This window comes from Lottia gigantea (assembly GCF_000327385.1).
Source record: "Lottia gigantea unplaced genomic scaffold LOTGIsca_14, whole genome shotgun sequence".
Classification (NCBI taxonomy): Eukaryota; Metazoa; Mollusca; class Gastropoda; family Lottiidae; genus Lottia; species Lottia gigantea.
In genome coordinates this window covers 1,586,889-1,608,530 of record NW_008707617.1, presented here as the reverse complement: position 1 = coordinate 1,608,530, position 21,642 = coordinate 1,586,889, and the positions used below count along the sequence as shown (strand labels likewise).

At 31.7% G+C, this 21,642-nt stretch overlaps 1 protein-coding gene across 1 annotated transcript; it reads left to right on the top strand.

The window, feature by feature from the left end:
• Window positions 1-2,183: 2,183 nt before the first annotated feature.
• LOTGIDRAFT_112016 (hypothetical protein) lies at window positions 2,184-8,134 on the top strand (the record flags this gene model as incomplete). Its single annotated transcript, XM_009049686.1, has 5 exons — window positions 2,184-2,336; window positions 3,475-3,519; window positions 3,685-3,794; window positions 6,386-7,385; window positions 7,961-8,134. The coding sequence occupies 5 exons, from the start codon at window positions 2,184-2,186 to the stop codon at window positions 8,132-8,134; spliced, it is 1,482 nt and encodes a 493-aa protein (XP_009047934.1).
• Between the last annotated feature and the right edge of the window lie 13,508 nt (window positions 8,135-21,642).

Sequence of the window (21,642 nt, the reverse complement as noted above, 5' to 3'; positions counted from 1 at the left end):
TTTAGTATCAACATCTTTCACTTCTCAATCATGCTAGACAGTTGACTTTGTTATTTTATTCTGGAAAATGTTTGTATCTAGTACTTGTTACTTATTCTGAGAAGAATAAGGCTACTAATGAAATACTTATAGTACCAAACAATGTCATGTGTGGCCACTTACCACAATTAATTAGTACCAATTGGACGTTTTAAGTGGAATTTTCTTGATTTATTACTTGGCTTCTATACTGCCACTGACTAATCTTGTAATTCGATTCTTTATTATTCTTTAATTCCTTGAGAGTGTAGAAGGAAGGTGGTATGGCGGCTGTTAAATGATAAGAGTTCTGTTGTACGATTATCTTTAATTTGGACCAATAACATTTCTCGGCCATCAAAGATGAAAGAAAGGTTCATCAGTCGATTTCAGACATGTCCTTGTCGGAATTCTAGCGTATCCCATCGAGATAAAATGGTGATAAGTGTATATTGAAGGTGATAAGTCAGTTGAAGTTATAATCTAGAGTTCGCTAAATTCCTTGATATGATCTTAGAATATGAGAAATGGTATAAGAATACACTGGTTCACATTCAAAATGCAGATAAAAATTATCTGATTTGCATTTTATATTGTTGTGGTGATATCTGTTTGACAAGGAACTTTATAATAGCTGGTATTTCAAAATGGTTCAACCTATAGAGCTGGAATTGGTTGAAAAAGTGTGTAATAACCCTAAAAATATGTGGTCAAAATATGATCATAGCTTTGATACTTTTTGAATAATCCTAAATTGGAAAGTGTTAACGTTTTTTTCTGAGCCACTCGACTTAATAATCAACTCATACGACATCGAATCACTGCCTTGAAAAAATACGTTTGAATTATCTGATTTGATAGCTATTCCTTACCAATATAACCACATTTAATCTGCATTTTTGGCCGCATCCGAATTGTTTTGAAACTAATGTTGTTCTTCGCTTAAATATAGAACAGTTTATAACGGTATAATTGAAAATGGTTTGTTATTATAACAGCAGTCAGTGGATAGTAACTACATTGAGATTAAACAAGATATGCTCTTACAGAGACTTTGGCAGAATATAACGTTTGCAAAGATATTATCTCATAACAATTGCACCAGACGTTATCGACGAAGCAATTCACTTCTAAAAATATGACCTGTAAATCGTATTAGTTGTACGAGAACCAATTATAACCACTTGAAACAGATGTTTATCAATATTCTTGTTACTACCAAATCTTTAAATCGAGATCTATTTATAACGCTAAACAAATGAAGGTACTAACTAACTAACGAAGTCGGTTAAAAATATTTGCACCGTAGAATGTTTCTAACAGTGTTTTGTAAGACGCTATGTAACAGGATATGTAGACAATAATCAATAATTAACTTACACCACTGATTCCTATTCTTTTTCACTCCTGATATCCCTGAAGCAATCCTTTGAACCACACTTATCCCAAACCAACCGACATATAAACATTGATTTTTTATAATTTTCATTCAAGTAAATCTAATAATCACTCGTATGATTCATGTGGCCGTCATAGGATGCTCAGTACATTTGAGAGAATCAAACCCTCCCTTCCCTGAAATCCAAATCTAGGAAGAGTTCTCGACAAATCAATATAATTATGGCCTTACACGTCCATCGATTGAAAAACTTGCACCTGAAATCTTTAAACAAAATAAATCCACAAAGATAAATTCTTCTCCTTCAACACTCCCAGTCCCACACCCTCAGGGGTGAAAACAATCCAGGATGGGAACCGGACCAATATACACAACGACTGAATATTTTGTTTATGTCCATGATACGCTATACCTGGCTTTGTCATTCATTTTCACCCTGAATATTCCAAAGTGTCTGGCATTTCATGCCTTCCTCATTGACCTACTTGATGTATTGTGATAACAATATATTTGAAGTTTTGCCATCTCAGTCTCTGCTGGAATAGGCTTTGCTCAGTCACGTTTTGTATTCTACACTGTTTTGAAAGTAATGTTGGTATTCAGAACATTAGCAATATTTCTTTTTTCTGTATTTTACTCAAATCTTTAATACAAACCAGGTGGTTTAAAAATGATAAACTAATGATGAGATAGTATTATTGACCCCAACGACCTCAATTAGACATACCTTGAAAATAATTTAACAGATTAGTCTTTCACAAATTTGATGTATTTTTATTTTGTAGGTAGAGATGAAGGACGATTAGTATATGATCTCCTAGAGAAAACTGGTTATAATCCATTAATCCGCCCAGTGGAAAACGTGTCGCAATCGTTGCTTGTCAACTTTTCTTTGGCACTGAGTCAGATTATCAATGTGGTAAGATATATTTTTTATTTGTTTTGAAAGTATTTTCTTTATGTGTATCGGGGACACTGACAGCATCAATTTGCAGGGCGTCTCCTTGTAATTATAAACTAAGTGTTTGATGACGCAACTATGTAGTATGTTCCAACGATGAATATTAGCTCCCCATCATCCGTCGTACATATGTTAAATACAATCAACTAATTGCGAAGGGCCTTACGTGATACAAGCATATTTGACGATTACTGACGTCATCAAACACCTATTTTTGGGCTGTAAATTGATGCTGTCAGTGTTCCCGATACACATATAAAATTAGACCACCTCTTTAAGCATTTCTATTTTGTTTTCGAAAAATTAGGGTGTGAAACAAAAAAAAAATAACCTAAATTAAATCAAGACTTGCAAAAAAAAGTAATCTATTCAGTCAATATTCCTTAATAATTAAATCAGTTTTAGTAAATCTGATACGAGGTGACTGAAATAAAGGGTAATGGATTGTGTAAAAAAAAAAGGCCACAGAACAACCGCATTGACTGAAATAGGCTTAATAGGGAGTTTGGTATATTTTGTATTGCTCCACATATTACATGTAAAACAGTGAAAATGATCCAAATAATACGAAACATTAGGGGAAAAATGCATTAGAATATAATCAACAACGATTTTTTATGTTTACACTTTCTTGAAATTAAGGTCTCATCTCGTATCAGATGGATATTTTTTCATACCTAAGACTGACATCAGGAATTCTATTGAGTTCATAAAAACAAAAAGAAATTTTAATAAAATAGGATTTCAATTAAGTTAATGTACGTCTATGTTCAGTCAGTCACTCACTCGGTTAAAGATATTGCTTTTCAATTTTATTGTCGACAATGTTTTTATTCAGTGATCGTCGCTTGGAAAATTGAAGGTGAAATATGTCTTACACTGAATAGGAAATCTAATAAAAAGACAATGAACGATAGATTTTCAACTGTGCCACAATTTTAAAAAGCGGAAAGAATGTCGGTTGCTAACTGTGGTATCTTTTGGGATTTTTCTTATATTTTTTGTATATATTTGTTCTTTCCTATCAGAGAATGCAGCATGTTGGTAACACAAAAATTAAAGTTTATATAAATTTATTTTGATTTATTTCATTCAGAACGAAAAGGAGCAAGTAATGAAAACGAATGTGTGGTTGCAAATAGTAAGTAAAAAATATCTTTTTTTTTTATATTATTTTGTCCTGTAAGTGGTAAAGAAGGGTTCATATTAGAAACGATAAGCTTTGTCCACTTTCTTGTGAATACATTGGATAGCATTTTAGAGGAAGCTGAATCTAAAAGTGTGTTAATTGTTCAATTTATTTCAGTATTGGTATGATTATCAATTGGCTTGGGACCCTGCTGACTATTCTAATATAGAAGTATTTAGAATTCGACCAGAATCTGTTTGGACTCCAGATATAGTATTATTTAACAAGTACGTATTATTATTCTTGCAAATTCCACCAAGCTCGCTCATATATCTATAGTTTGACTGGCTTGAAACCATTAAAATCATAGTTAAGGGTTCATAGAGCAAACATAAGGTTGGAACGACGGAAGACATAAAATAAACATGTTCATGTTGACTGAGAATGTTGAAATATAGATTACCCAACTTTTTTCTCGTGTTTCGATATGAGAGTATCTCACATTATTAAATTATCGATATCCGGTATCCCTCATCACAAGAATATCTATTGGTATCCCAAAATATATTCTACAATATTAGAATATCTTAAGAATATCTCTGGGTTAGAATATCACAAGAATATCCAGCAGAAAGTTGGAACATATCTCTGCATCCAACAATATTAGGATGTTTTTTCGGTATCCCAAATATTGGAACACCTCGATATCTAACAATATTAGAATATATTAGAATATCTCTCGGTATCCCACATTATAAGAATATCTTTTAGTATCCCACAATATTAGAATATCTCTCGGTATCAACATTAAAATATCTCTCGGTATCAATATTAGAATATCTCTCGGTATCCCACAATATAAGAATATCTTTAAGTATCCCACAACATTAGAATAACTCTCGATATCTAACAACATTAGAATAGCTCTCGGTATTTAACAATATTAGAATAGCTCTCGGTATTTAACAATATTAGAATAGCTCTCGGTATCCCACAATATAAGAAAACTCTCGATATCTAACAACATTACAATAGCTCTCGGTATCTAACAATGCTAGAATATCTCTCAGTATCAACATTAGCATAGCTTTCGGTATCTAACAATATTAGAATATTTCTCGGTATCTAACATTATTAGAATATTTCTCGGTATCTAACAATATTAGAATAGCTCTCGGTATCCAACAATGTTAGAATATCTCTCGGTATCAATATTAGAATATCTCTCGGTATCAATCTTAGAATATCTCTCGGTATTAAACAATATTAGAATAGCTCTCGGTATCTAACAATATTAGAATATCTCTCGATATCTAACATTAGAATATTTCTCGGTATCTAACTATATTAGAATATCTCTCGGTATTAATATTAGAATATCTCTCGGTATCTAACAATATTAGAATATCTCTCGGTATCTAACAATATTAGAATAGCTCTCGGTATCTAACAATATTAGAATATCTCTCGATATCTAACAATATTAAAATATTTCTCGATATCTAACAGCATTAGAACAGCTCACAGTTTCTAACACTATTAGAATAGCTCTCGGTATCTAACAATATTAGAATATCGTATCTAACAATATTAGAATATATCTTGGTATCTAACAATATTAGAATATCTCTCGGTATCTAACAATATTAGAATATCTCTCGGTATCTAACATATTAGATTATCTCTCGGTATTTAACAATATTAGAATAGCTCTCGGTATCTAACAATATTAGAATATCGCTCTGTATCTAACATATTAGATTATCTCTCGGTATCTAACAATATTAGAATATCTCTCGGTATTTAACAATATTAGAATATCTCTTGATATTTAACAATATTAGAATATCTCTCGGTATTTAACAATATTAGAATAGCTCTCGGTATCTAACAATATTAGAATATCGTATCTAACAATATTAGAATATATCTTGGTATCTAACAATATTAGAATATCTCTCGGTATCTAACAATATTAGAATATCTCTCGGTATCTAACATATTAGATTATCTCTCGGTATTTAACATTAGAATAGCTCTCGGTATCTAACAATATTAGAATATCGCTCTATATCTAACAGCATTAGAATAGCTCTCGGTATTTAACAATGCTAGAATATCTCTCGGTATCTAACTGTATTAGAATATCTCTCGGTATCTAACAATATTAGAATATCTATCGGTATTTAACAATATTAGAATATCTCTTGATATTTAACAATATTAGAATATCTCTCGGTATTTAACAATATTAGAATAGCTCTCGGTATCTAACAATATTAGAATATCGCTCTATATCTCACAGCATTAGAATAGCTCTCGGTATTTAACAATATTAGAATAGCTCTCGGTATCTAACAATATTAGAATATCGCTCTATATCTAACAATATTAGATTATCTCTCTGTATTTAACAATATTAGAATAGCTCTAGGTATTTAACAATATTAGAATAGCTCTCGGTATTTAACAATATTATAATATCTCTCGGTATCAATATAAGAATATCTCTCGGTATCAATATTAGAATATCTCTGGATATCTAACAACATTAGAATAGCTCTCGGTATTTATTATGTAGCTATTACAAAAGTCATTAGATAATATTAACAGCTTTTACAACAGTGATGTCATATACCGTTAAGCATTTCTACATAACATGAATCACGGACATTCGACGAATAATTAGAATGATTCAAAAATGATACACATTAAAAACAAAAACCCTAGAGAACCTATTTACAATCACCCTGAAGATCATGTCCAATATGTCCGTAAGAAAGAAAAGTGCAAAAGTACATATTAATGTACATGTAATAAGTGCTAGTCTGTGACTCTGTCCTCGCATTTGTCAATTAATATTACCTTTTATTTCCAGTGCTGACGGTCATTACGAAGTATCATACAAATCTAACTGTGTTATTTATAATACAGGGGAAGTTAATTGGATACCCCCAGCTATATATCAAAGTTCCTGCTCGATAGATGTGCTTTATTTTCCATTTGATCAGCAAACATGTCTCATGAAATTCGGATCATGGACATTTCGTGGCAACTCTTTAAATTATGTGTTTAAAAATGGAAATAATAAATTGGATTTCACGGATTACCTGAAAAGTGGTACATGGGACATTATCGATTGTCCTGGAGAGATAGTCAATGTCACAGACCCCTCAACTGGACAATTGGAACAACAGATAATATTCAAAATCATCTTACGCAGAAAAACTCTCTTTTACACAGTGAACCTCATTATACCATGCGTATTAATATCATTTGTGAGTGTTTGTGTATTCGCGCTTCCAGCAGATGCAGGTGAAAAAATCACGTTGTGTATATCCATTTTGCTTGCTTTAGTTGTGTTCTTGCTCCTGATTTCCAAAATTTTACCCCCTTCGTTGAAAATTCCTCTTATAGCCAAATATTTATTATTTACGTTTATCATGAATATTATAGCTATTTTTAGTACTGTGGTGATTATAAATCGAAATTATAGAACTCCGAGAACTCATCGGATGCCAGATTGGGTGCGCATTGTGTTTTTAAAATATATGCCAATATTTTTATTTATGAAGAGACCTGACCATGACGAGCGATGGAAGAAAAAAAGCTTCTCTCCTCCACCGTCGTATCAGCCAACTCCTGAAACAAGACGTGTCAATCTAAATATGAGAACTTCAGAGCTCATGGAACTGACTGAAATGCATCATCCGCATTGTAGACTCAATACAAAATTGAATTCTATGGAGAGACCTACACAAGGCAATAGTGACGAACACGATAACAAAGTTATAAATATGACGCCAGAATTATTCAGGGCGACAGAGGCTGTGAGATTTATTTACCAACATTTACGAACAGAGGAAGATTATGAAACGGTAGGTATTTTATTTTATTCAAAATCTTGTGCATGTACATTATTCGCATATTTAACTGATATGAAGGGTCCTATGGGATTAATTGATTGTTATAGTTTGAATTTTGTTTTTAAAGTAGGAAAATGTTTCCTTGGAAGAATATAATCAAAAGTGTTCAGGTCTCGTATTTCAAATCAACAAACTGCAAGCAAAATGTTGTTTGGACAAAATGAAAATAGCTGAAAATCTACAGTGCTATGTACCTTCGTATGGGTGTAGGGTTCTGTAGCACAGTTGATTAAGAACGTTGGTTCTTTACATGACGTCATAGCTTGGTTACGTAGAAATGATGATTGTAGGTTCCCTGGAAAGAGCAATGCAAAGAGGTTTGACCAAAGGTCCTTTGTAAACCTAAGTTATTACCCTTGTAAAATATACTTCATTGTCGTTTTCTTAAAACATGATGATATAGGTGTAAGGCAGTAAATATTGGAAGATGGGGGCTAAAAGCTATACTCTGGCTCTGGGACATCCATGTTTAAGACACAAACATATCCATTGTGCAAACTAATGAAATGTGTATATTTTATTTCCAGATTTTAGACGATTGGAAATATATGGCTCGAGTTCTAGATCGTTTGATGTTAGTTATCTTTTTAACCGTAACATTTGGTGGCACGGTAGGAATAATGATGGACGCTCCTCATATACTTGAATTTGTAGACCAGGACACTATCATTGAAAACATCATGGCACAATTTAACACATAGTAATGTAAATAAGTTAAATACTTTGTCTTGTTAACGGCGACCACATAACCTCGTTACATTGGAGAAGGTTATAAGCATTATTCGGCGAGAACCTCGTTACTTTGGAGAAGGTTTTAAGTGTTATTTGGTTATCAGCCGAAACCTACAGCAGTTGGGTATGAGGGTTACCTGGACTGAAAGAAGGTAAATGTAGTGGTACTCGATGGTTAAGGCAAGAATAACTTGTCGACAAAGAAGAATGTTGCATGTGTTACTAGTGACCCGCCATAACCTAGTTATAAAGTGTTAATTGACGATAGATTATAGGTTACAAGTGTTATTTGCTAATTCATCACTGGAGAATCGATTCTTACCGGGTGTATCGTCTACCAACACATATTGGAATGGAGATCATTCTTAGAACAGCTGGTCTAATCGTTTGATAATTTACATTGGTCAGTAGAACTTTCTGGCCCAAACAACCTCAATTCTAGCACAATGTTTTTAATCCATGACTGTGCGAATACGATTTTGATTTGAAACAGTTTTAAAAAATTGTCAGATTTGTAAATTCCTTGATAACTGTTCTTTATAAAACCAGAGGAAATCCTGTTTGAGCACTTGAAAGCAAGGGTTAAAGCTAATTTTATATTCTACTTCACCATTTTGAATAGAATTCAATCTTTCTATTGAAATTCAAGTTTTCTTTTCAAATCAACGAATCGAAATGGCTATGAATGATTTCAACAATAAAGTTAGTATGTTTGTGATTCCTTTTCCTTGTCTTATATGAAAGGAAGAGACAGATTTGTTTTTTTGATTATTGATATTGTACATATTAATATTATTCTCATTGCGTGAGGAATAGGAATTTGATGTATATTTTGTACATAATTTAAAAGTAATTAAGTTAATAATATTTGAACATAATTGTTATGAAAAAAAAAATCACAAACTGAAGTAATTAGTTGTGCACTGGTTTTTAAGATTTTCTGGTTTCACTTCATTGTTAGCGCAATGATTATCCTTGCATACCTCATGAAAGATTAATATCCATATTTTCCATTCAAAATTTAAAACAAAAATGATATTGGACTAGATTAAGCTCCATAGAAAAACCTCAGGACAAGTTGGCATTTTATTCAAATGTTTTGTTAATATTTAAAACTGCCGGGGAAATTTGCTTTTAATTCTTCAATGGAATTGCTTCTTTAGTTGTAATCAGCTCTTGATGAATGACAAAGACTCTTTCGCCCACTCTCTGGGTGTAAGAAAGCATAGATATGCTGACTTCCTACTCTATGTGCACATACGGGGTCTAAATCTGAAAATAATAAAACGATGACAATGTTCACTTGCTATAAAATAAACAAATAGGGCAAAGTTCAGTCAGTTTTTGAACCCATGGGAAAACGTTTCTTATATGGTCATTTTGTCAAAAAAAAATTGTAGGATGAAGGCACAGAAAAACGAATTAGACCGTTATCATTATTGACCTGGTGAGGATAATGTTAGTTTCGGATATTTGTACTGAGAAAACAAAAATCTATAACAATACGTTATTTAAAAAACTAATGTGATCGAAAATTTTTGTCTCAAATAGTTAACTTAATAATACGTATTTCTGTTTTTAGTACTTTTAATAATCAATTATAGTTATTCTAATAATTCATTAGTCTCCAAATATCCCTTATTTCCAAAAACCCAATAATATTTATTTTCCGAACAGGCCCAGCATCATCATTCTTCCCTTTTCTTTTCATTATCAAATCCTAAATTTCAAACAAGCCGTGGAGTTTTTTTTAATTAACCTTATTTTGCTAATCTATTTCATTAAAGGGGCACTGTTGACAATGAAGCCCAGATATGGTTGAAAATGTCAACTTCTTCATCGTTGTCATCATCCAGTCCAAAAAAAAAGAGAACCTTATGTTTTTTAGTTCGTTATGTAAAAGAGATATATTCTTGAGAAAGGCTATGTCCATTCTTTATAGCAATATGCAATAATTTGTTAAAAGGTTTTTGATAAATGAACATTAATGAACGGTTTATTCATATCTGTGTATGTTGTTTTTCTTTTTCTACATACATCGATGAGTTAAAGGTGTCTATTGTACCGCCAACCCTGTTTAAAACAGCCCCTATATAAAGCAATATTATTCGATGAGCATTTACTTTACATTTAAATGATTAGTCTTGGTCGCATCGTGGAATATTCTGAAATTGGTAGTAAATATTGTACTTGAAGGAAAGTATAGAGTGTTTTCAACTTTTGTGAATGGTGAAACAAACCACAATGCACAACAGTGTGAGATATTGTGAGAAATATAAAGCACCATGTCAAGTCTTTGTTTAAGGTGAAGCATTTATACATACAACTATCAATGAATATTTGAACCTATGTTCAGAAAATCTAAGTTTTCATTAACGTAATGTACAAATACAATTGTGTATTTATTTCAATTTGAAATGAACATAAAAGCAAAATATCAAAATACACCATTTCATACGACCTTAAAAGCAAAATTTACAATTTGAAATGACCATAAAGGCGAAATATCAAAATACACAATTTGATACGACCTTAAAAGCAAAATTTACAATTTGAAATGACCTTAAAAGCAAACTTTACAACTGAAATGACCATAAAAGCAAACTACACAATTTGAAATGACCATACTTTTCGGTACGTCGAAATCTGTTGGTTTTCTAAAGACTGTTTAGCGACCGTCCAACATTAGCTGTAATTGACGAACGTAGTTATTATCCATTGACATGTCCTGTCTAATTGGGGTTAATTATCAACATTACCAATAGTCTACAAATTTTATACACAATTCTGATGGAATGTCTTTCAGGGACTTGACAGGACTCGGAAATATGTTTTGTTGTGTCCGTCAATCGTTATCTTCCCTTAAAGGACTGTGACTTTTGCCTTGATATGCTTTCTAATGACTTCACATTCGTCAGTGAAATATTGCTAGAATCTAGTCTGAAAACCAATATACTGACCAATAAGCTATCTATACAGCATGCAGCTATTGACATTAAGCATCATTGCTTTCAGTTACCAAAACAAGGCATAGTCAATAGGTCTTTACCACGGATGACGGACTGAGACAAAAGTGAATGTATGCTGGTTCGAACGGTAAAATTAAAACGTTTTAAACTTGTAATGATTTGACTTCTCGAGGATGAATTGATACTATAAAATTATAAACCTAATATAGTTTTGCTATCTGGAACAATTCTTTTAATCAAAGAGCATTTTCTAACTGTGTCGTTTGAAGTCTTAAACCGAAAATCACCTACGTCATGTGATCATTGACTCCAAACATTAAACCCGAGAACAAAACCATCTTGAAATAGCTACACTTTACTATTCGATTACCACAGATTCGATGAGGCGAAAAATCACATTTCCGAAGTCAAACCACAAACGGCTTGCCTGTCGGTATCGCCTATTATCTTCTGCTTCGCTGGGAAGGAAAATAACGAGGGAGATTTAAAGGGACTTAATTGAACTTCATGTCAATCCACCAGTTTTTTTCTTCGGAAATTCAGAAGATCAAATACTCTAAGTGTGATTGATTTGCAATATTGTTCAGAATACATGTATCATAACATATCAATGAAACTTGGTAATAGGAAAGGAAATACGCACTCTACCGTTTTCAAAAACGCATTGAAAACTATCGTTCTATTATTTGGTCTGTAAATACAATTCAACAACTTATAATTATTCGAAGTCGAATTCGAAGCCTAACTGTGCTATCAACCTTAGAATGACTTTGCATTAAAAAAAATATTTAGTTTTAAAATTTGACCTTGAACATAAACAGCGAAGACGGTGGCACTGACCACTCGGATAAATTCTTTTAATATGTGCCTTGCACCTTAAACCTTCGTCTATAACGGAGGATTGGTCAACATTCCATTTAATTCTAATAACCAAAATCTACGTAGGAGTGGCTTGTTCGCATGGTAGTGATACGGTTGCTTACTGATCTGTAGTGAAAACCAGATCTTTAGAGCATCCCAATGAAAAGTTAAATAATTAACAATAATAATTAAGGCAGTTTGGATATCTTAGGCACTCCTTGGATAGGATTTTGCTAATCTTGTTATTTGCAATATGACTTAACTATAAAAAGGAAATTATTTCTGGTTTACATGAACTGTGAAATTATGGTTAAAATTTCACCCAGACGACATTGATATAGAGGACAGGTTTAAAGTTACTATGTAGTGAAAGGTATAGCGTGCACGATGCTTTTCGAAATTCTTTATTGCGTCGGGGTCAAAAATGAACGGTTCACAAAGATGGTAATGTTGCGATTAGATTAAATTGTAATCAAACGAACTAATTTTGAGTGATGACCCAAAAGTAACGATACTCATGTGAACAGTTTGATCAATGCGAGGGAATTCCGATTCATCATCATTATCACTAAGCGTATCGTGAAGATATGATATACAGATATTTCTAATGGATTGAAAAGACTGAGAAATAGTAAACAGTGAATTGAGCTTCTGCAATATTGTGACAAGTCAGTCGTAAAATGTGAACTAGTATAGATAAATTCAATAATAGCGGGCCGACCTTTCGACACTCCTTCTTTTTATTTATTGGAAAATTAGGTGATACGACACACACATTATTGATTTTGTAGGATATTAACAGGGTAAAAGCAATAAATACACTCAATGAATATTAAAGAGACCCTCCCAGGTTTAAATTAAGTACAATATATTTGTTCTCTATATCATCTGATTTGAAAATTGTACGATATACATTAATCGAGACTTACCTCTAAAGTGTCAAAAATGAGTTTTACAAGAAGTCGTTGATTTTTATTTCGTTTCGCATTCTGATCACATTTCAAATTCCAAACCCTCTTGAACAATGAAAAGAGAAAATTAGAAGAAGAATGACTGAAAGCAAGTCTACTACCTCATATCGGCATTCGAAAGCATTCAGAACATTGCCGTCATAACAATAATGGTGATATCGTAACATACTGGAATCGGAATAATGCATGATAATTGATCAAATTTCGGGAAAGGAAGGGTTTGATTTTCTCTTGGGTCAAGGATGGAACAGATACTTCATTGAGAAATTGGTAGAAGTGAAAAAGAAAGTCGTTTTCTTCTGTTTTCTTAAAGCGTTTTCTTCTGTTTTTCTTAAAGCCCCACTGTATGTTTTAAGTGCATTTTGTAATTTACAATTCACGTCTCAGCTGGAATACGTATTTTATTCTTAGAATGCTTACTCAGAAAATAGTTCATAGAATATTTCTACAAATACATAGTGAGCTTAATACACATTCGTATACATCACTTGTTGGTAAACTTTAATCCACGTCGACCAAATTTCAATAGAGTCTTGTTGGAAAGGTCAGGTTATTGACGAAGTGTTTATATTGGAAATTAGAATCTTCCGTCTGGATGGTAAAATGAAAAGTGACAAGATATGAATCCTTTGACCAATTCCTAACACCATTCTTTTCAATATGTCTATATAGATGTTGACTTTACGATGATACTCTTTCAGACTGAAAAATCCCTCGTCATCTTTGGTAAGCATGTATGACAAAGTATGTCCTTAACCTTTTCAATACACGCCGTCGTTTTGATTTACTGTGTAAATTATCTTCTATCTCATGATTAAAGGAATGTTTGAGCACAACCAATAAGCAAACTCATATTTTACTCATAAAATATAGTATATACGACGACTAAAAAGATATGGAACAGTAGAGTTAAGGTTACATAATTGGATTAAATACTGGTCCTCACAAAGTAATGGTATATGAGGATTGATTCAGCATTTATAAAGATTCCTGTTAGAAAATACCATTAAAAACAATAAGTTTAACACTATTATACTATTGATAAGACCTTTCATTTGGTACTATATATTTATTGAGGTGGGTGGTGGTAGGGTTCACAGCTTTGCTCACTTGCATTGTTTGTTCAATAGTCCATTCTCGATGAGTGATGTTGATAATCCGTGAGTTCTCTCCCATTTCTGAATAGCATCGCGTGAATGAGAGAGTTACGGTAATGATTAAGATATAGTATTCAATATTGATGAGAAAGAAACCTCACAAAAATACTGATAGTTGTGACAATTTATAAATGCAATAATAATACGTTAAAATCTTTATCAAAATTTTTTAATTTGTTTATAAAATTACCACTGGTTGTTTTCCAGTTAATTTTAAATTGTCTACATAACTATTCAAGTACTACTTATATTCATAGTTTGATCATCGTCCAAATCATTCCGCCGTTATATGACACCCACGAATAGCAAACATGAGTTAAAGAAGTAATATCTTACTTATGTAATGATTCAGGTACTAGTGAATATAATTATGACTGACAGTTTATGACCGATCATAGATCTGACTAAAATACTAATACTAACACATAATGACTATAGAAGCACTGGCCTGGGTCACGAGTAGAGACTGTGGATTTCAACATGAAAACTACTTCAATTCAAACGGAATATGTTTTACTGAAGATTATTCATAGATTATTACTTCTGGAGAGATTACAAGAAAAAATATTTTCAACTCAAATTCCAATGCAATTGTTTCAGGGAGTTGATGAAGGGGGTAACTACCTCTAAGGATGATCAATTTTTTTTAAAACTTGGTTAAAATGAGTCTTTGTTTATCAGTGAACTTACCCGGTATCAAAATATAGGACATTATCAATTTATAATCCAGTAAATCCATACAACAACATTCATTGAACTTAATTTGTAAAACTCCTATAAGCATTAGTGTTAAACTTTGTGGAATATAAGTGAATGAATTAAAGTCTGTTGAAATGACTAAAATATAAGTGAATGAGTCAGTTGTAATGACTGAAATTTCAAGTGAATAAATAAAGTCAGTTGTAATGACTGAAATTTCAAGTGAATAAATAAAGTCAGTTGTAATGACTGAAATTTCAAGTGAATAAATAAAGTCAGTTGTAATGACTGAAATTTCAAGTAAATAAATAAAGTCAGTTGTAATGACTGAAATTTCAAGTGAATAAATAAAGCCAGTGTAAGGTATCATTGACGTGTCCATTTTCAAAATATCGTTTTTTTTTTCGTTTTGTGATTAAAAATAATATGATTCTTAATTTTAAAAGGTAGCATCGACGTGTGACGTGTTTGACGTGTTGACTGACGTACTGACGTGTGACGGAGAAACAATTGGAATAAATAAAGTCAGTTGTAATGACTGAAATTTCAAGTGAATAAATAAAGTCAGTTGTAATGTCTGAAAGATCAAGTGAATAAATAAAGTCAGTAGTAATGTCTGAAAGATCAAGTGAATAAATAAAGCCAGTTGTCATGTCTGAAAGATCAAGTGAATAAATAGAGTCAGTTGTAATGGCTGAAATTTCAAGTGAATAAATAGAGCCAGTTGTAATGACTGAAATTTCAAGTGTATAAATAGAGCCAGTTGTAATGACTGAAATTTCAAGTGAATAAATAAAATCAGTTGTAATGACTGAAATTTCAAGTGAATAAATAAAGTCAGTTGTAATGACTGAAATTTCAAGTGAATAAATAAAGTCAGTTGTAATGACTGAAATTTCAAGTGAATAAAATAAAGTCAGTTGTAATGACTGAAATTTCAAGTGAATAAATAAAGTCAGTTGTAATGACTGAAATTTCAAGTGAATAAATAAAGTCAGTTGTAATGTCTGAAAGATCAAGTGAATAAATAAAGCCAGTTGTCATGTCTGAAAGATCAAGTGAATAAATAGAGCCAGTTGTAATGACTGAAATTTCAAGTGTATAAATAGAGACGGTTGTAATGACTGAAATTTCAAGTGAATAAATAAAGTCAGTTGTAATGACTGAAATTTCAAGTGAATAAATAAAGTCAGTTGTAATGACTGAAATTTCAAGTGTATAAATAAAGTCAGTCGTAATGTCTGAAATTTCAAGTGAATAAATAAAGTCAGTTGTAATGTCTGAAATTTCAAGTGAATAAATAAAGTCAGTTGTAATGACTGAAATTTCAAGTGAATGAATAAAGCCAGTTGTAATGTCTGAAATTTCAAGTGAATGAATAAAGTCAGTTGTAATGTCTGAAATTTCAAGTGAATAAATAAAGCCAGTTGTCATGTCTGAAATATGAGTGATTGAAAGTCTGCTGTATTGAGTGAAATATAAGTGAAAGAATTAAAGTTTGTTATGATGACTGAAATATTATCGAATGGAAATCTGTTGATTGGACTTGAGTGAATGAATTAAAAGCTGTTGAAATGTCTGAAATATATATATAAGTGAATGAGATGGGGAATGAATTAAAGTCTGCTGAAATGGCTAACATACAAGTGAAAGAATAAAATAAGTTAATGAATGAAAGTCTGTTGTAATAAATAAAATATAAGTCAGTGAATAAAAGTCTGTTGTGTAATAAATGAAAAATATAAGTGAATGAATACAAGTGTTGTAATAAATGAAATACAAGTGAATGAATAAAAGTGTTGTAATAAATGAAATATAAGTGAATGAATAAAAGTCTGTCGTAATAAATGAAATATAAGTGAATGAATGAAAGTCTGTTTTGTAATAAATGAAATAAAAGTGATGTATGAATGTCTATTGTATTGAGTGAAATATAAAGGGATGAATTGAAGTCTATTGTACTGAATGAGATATATGTGAAAGGAAGTCTGTTGTAATAAATGAAATATAAGTGAATGTATGAATGTCTGTTGTAATAAATGAACTATAAGTGAATGAATAAAAGTCTGTTGTGTAACAAATGAAATATAAGTGAATGTATAAATGTCTGTTGTAATAAATGAAATATAGTGAATGAATAAAAGTCTGTTGTGTAATAAATGAAATATAAGTGAATGTATAAATGTCTGTTGTAATAAATGAAATATAAGTGAATGAATAAAAGTCTGTTGTAATAAATAAAATATAAGTGAATGAATGAAAGTCTGTTGAAATGAATTAAATATAAGTGAATGAATAAAAGTCTGTTGTAATAAATGAAATATAAGTGAATGAATGAAAGTCTGTTGTATTGAGTGAAATATAATGGGATGCATTTCAAGATCATCGTAAAAAAAAATATAATAATCATAAATTGACAAATTGGAAATGACTACCAATTCATATTAACTATTGAAAGAAATAATTTATAAGGAAACACACCAAATGTTATATCACATTAAATGGAAGAAACTTTTATGGTTGCTTTTTTCGAATCCATAGATGGCTAACCATTATTGTATTACAGTAATGCTCTTGAAAACGAATAAGTGCCTTCTGGGGTCTTAATCTACACAAGTCTAAAAACGACGAGAGACTTATAACACCCAAAGGACCAACACTGTATTTCTTAAATGGACAGCGCTTTTATCATTCAATACACATGATAACTAATGTTTTCCTCTCGAAAGCCTTTTTGCTGATTATTGAACCTAGTTTTTCTCTAATCAATATGCTTGCTGGAAGCATGAATAGATTTGGTTCATTTCAAGATACTCCCATGTGAAGCTACACTGTATAACGTTTCTCTGAAGAACTTGTCTTTTAACAGGCGCTAATAGTATTGATATGCACCAACAATCGAAAATAAGAATTTAAACTGAATAGAAAAATACGATTGAAAATGATATAGAAAACGCAATCACTTTGTTTGAGTAACACTATACTGTGAATATCGTATTTGTCACTTCCCTTTCCACTACGAAAATAGCAAAAGAACAAAACAAGCGATTCAAATAAACAACCCATTGGATATATTGGTTGATCTTGTCGTATTATCATCATTCTTATAAACCCCATAAAAAATCTTACATGAGCGTATATCAGTGCTTCTCAACCGCGGTCACACAGGGGTGATTTCGAAATTCTCTGGTGTTGGGTAAAATTTGGAATGAAGGGAAATTTGGGTGAATTATACACACAGTCTAGAGAAATGTGCCCATTAACATATCTGGAAGTTTAAACTAAAAAAATCCAGCCTTTAATTTTTAAACGTCAAAAATATTTAAAAACATTACGTAAGGTTTTTAAGTTTATGCTTTTTGGAAGCAGTTAGAAAACTACTGTACGAATTTGAGTAAAATGAATGCCTAATTGTAGAGAAAAACCAAAACTCGGTAAAACTGCTAATACATTAATTTAGAAATATTTTCATGTATCATTTACAACGTTTTGAAAAAAAGCAGAATGTCCCTTTAACGGTTGTAACGACATACATTAAAACATAACAAGAATCTGCTGCAAGAAAAGTACCACTGACAGCACTTTTTGCTTCTGATCTGTGCCCTTGATTTTTATAATTGGTTTCATTCTCGTTTCCCTTAAACATCATCAGCACTTTTAGAAGCTGATATTCCTATTCACCTTAATTAGGATTTTATTTAGAAGCAATAAGAAGACTGTATAAAAAAGATAAAAGTAAAATCAAATAGAGAAGCAAAATAAAATGTATGTTAAGTTTTAATTGGAATCGGCTATTTATTAATTATTTCCATGATTACATCAATATGAAAAAACTATTCAAATCTGGCTTCCAATCAAATAACTAAATGAACTAAAAACACGTAAGAAAGGCTTGTTGAAATTAAACTCATTTGGTTAAGAATGATAGTATTCAATTCCAACTTGCAAATGTTTCAAGAACAAAAATAAACTTGTCTTTTCATTTAAAGAAATCAGTTTAATTGAAACACTAATAATGAAAAATAGAATCCTTATCCTTTATCTATACAATCAGACAATGCAAGAGGGGAGGAATGTATTTACCTATAATGTTTATCACGTAGTGTTCAATTATGGACCTCTTAAATACACCAACTAATAATAACATCCGGTGTACTTTCTGAAAGGAATGGTAAGTAAAGAACCTAGTCGTGTTTGAGTGAGGTAGCGCTTTGTGTTCAGTTTTACAAAAGAGTGTATTCTCACCTCATGTCAGTAAACATCCAGAGCAATACGACCTTCTTTCATACGAGTAAATAAACTAGTCTGAGTGAGGTAGCGCTCTGTGATAAGGTTTTGAAAATAATTTCATCTCGCCTTTAATTATATGATAATAGTACACATAGAGAAATACGTACTTTTCCCATACAAGTACAGGGCAGATACATGAGGGTATACTATAACGTTAGTTTAACAAAATATGTGGCTCAACTACACCACTTTCCAAAGCAGACCAGTCCCGAATGATCATCATTTCTCTACTTTGTAGATAGCTATCACAATGTGAAAGGGTGTGACCATGCGTTCAAGATGAGGAAAACTTGCTTCAGGCAGAAATTTCTTCGTGCGTCTTACGTCCAGCTATATACAGAAAAAGCATCAAATTTATGAGAATTTACAAAGTGGATCATGTCCAAATACCGCCACTTCAATGAGGGAGTCAACGCGAAAACAGTCGGTTAAATTTTATGAAATCAGTTGAAAACTTACGGAGTCAAAGTATTTAAAATTTTTAGGAGTCAGTGGGGTTAACTTGTTTTATACGCCCACATGGTGTGTGGATCGTATATTGGCTTAATCCATGTCGACCAATCTTACCGTTAACAGTCTAGAAGGTTCAATTTTTGACTGATTTGAAAAATTGAGAAATATTCAATGTTATTGTTCATAAACACATTTCTTGATCGATTTTGACGTAACTGTTCATAATCACCTGAGGATGGACCATATCGAAAATCAATAAAAACCCTTGCAAACTGACTAAGTTCTACGTGCTTTAATCTTTGAATTCGTCACAAACGTGAACAGTTTCCACATGGTCCTTATTTATCGATACAGTGGTAAATAGAAGCAAATGTTGTCCACACAGAATAATCATAGCCATCATAGCCAACAGAAATGTGATATGGATGAGACAGTAATAGGCCTATATAAGCCTCTGGAAATTCAGGCATCCCTGGAAATTTTGAGATCTAGATCCGGAATTAAAAATATATTGTTGTCCTTAAAATTTTCTCTGCATATTACGTTATTACGCTCTTAGCTTTGTAACGAATAGGATGTAGAATTTCGCAATTTCATACATCTGATAAAATTAAAAGGGTTAAGGTAAACGTAAAGCATTATCGCCATGTTACCACCAATCTAAAAGAAAATATTTTAAAATTGTCGTCGAAGCAGATGTGTTAATTCAGTTTAAGATGATGAAAACCTTCTCGGATTATAATTAACTTAAATACTGTTCAGCTGTTACCGCTACTAACAAAAACATCATTCTTTGTGGCACAAAACGATAACTGTTAATGATTTTTCTTCAACACATAGTTTATATTACTTTCATTACTTGTGCCTGAATCCATTTTAGAATATATTTAACGGGGAAAATGTTCCGTCTCATCATCTCCACATACAATTTTTAAAATAATTCTTCTTTTCGTTTCCCTGATTCTTTATACTGAATTACTGTATATATAAACAGCGTTTGCAGGAAAATGTTGGTTTAATTTAAGATATCTCCATACTAGTTGATATGATATATGTTTATCCATCAAGGCTTACAATACACACATGAATAGTTAACATGTATTAAGTATAAAAGCCTTTATTTAGAACCAATTGACCAGGGAATAAGGCTGAAAATATCACTTTGCCTTTGCCAGTTGCCTTTATGAATCAATCAGGAATATGATTTCGTTAATTTGAGTAATATGTAGAACTAATTATGATCTGTAAAGAATTCTATTCTTTCCAACCTGTCCACAAATAATTGTCAATTCTATAAGATGCAGAAGGAGAGAGCAGAATCCTTAATCAGCCTTTCAATTCAAAGATCGATGTTCTTTGGTTTTTTTAAGATAAGTTGTAGTCAATATGCATTTAAAAGAGATCATATCTTGCAGCCAAACTCGATATCAAGTTTTTGGGGTTGTTTTTTAGAAAGGCTGTAGTGTTGCGTATTTCTGAAACTTAATCTCAAGTATGTAATACATAATTTTGCAGGAATCGGTTTATATTCTTAGATAGTTAAAGGGACAGTGTGCCGTTTTAGGGTGTTGATTTGAGTGTTGTATATTTGTAAATAATCTTCAGAAGTCCAAGAAAATCACATAATTACTTCAAAACACATCAAACTAAGAATTTCTTTTATCTATTTCTATATATGTCATTTCTATGTATGGCAGTTCCTCGTAAAAACACGACTCGTCTTTTAACTTTCAATCTCGGATTATTCGTGGATTTGAAGGCTGGAATTTCGACAGTGAGTTGTAAAAACTATTACTGATTGTCTTAGCTAAAAAAAAAGTTTTTGAGATTAAAGTATGATTGGTCCCCCTAAAAAATGGCACACCTGTCCCTTAAAGATGAGATTCACTCCCAGGAAGTATATATTTAACATAATTACTTGAGCATGACAGATTGTGTGTTTTTTGGCGTATGGCATAGTTTTGAAATTATACGTGGGATAAATAATGATCGAGAGGCATTGGGTAGACATTTCTTAACATTACTTATTAATAAGCTTGCAACATTTCGACGAACACAGATGAAAAAAAAAATCTTG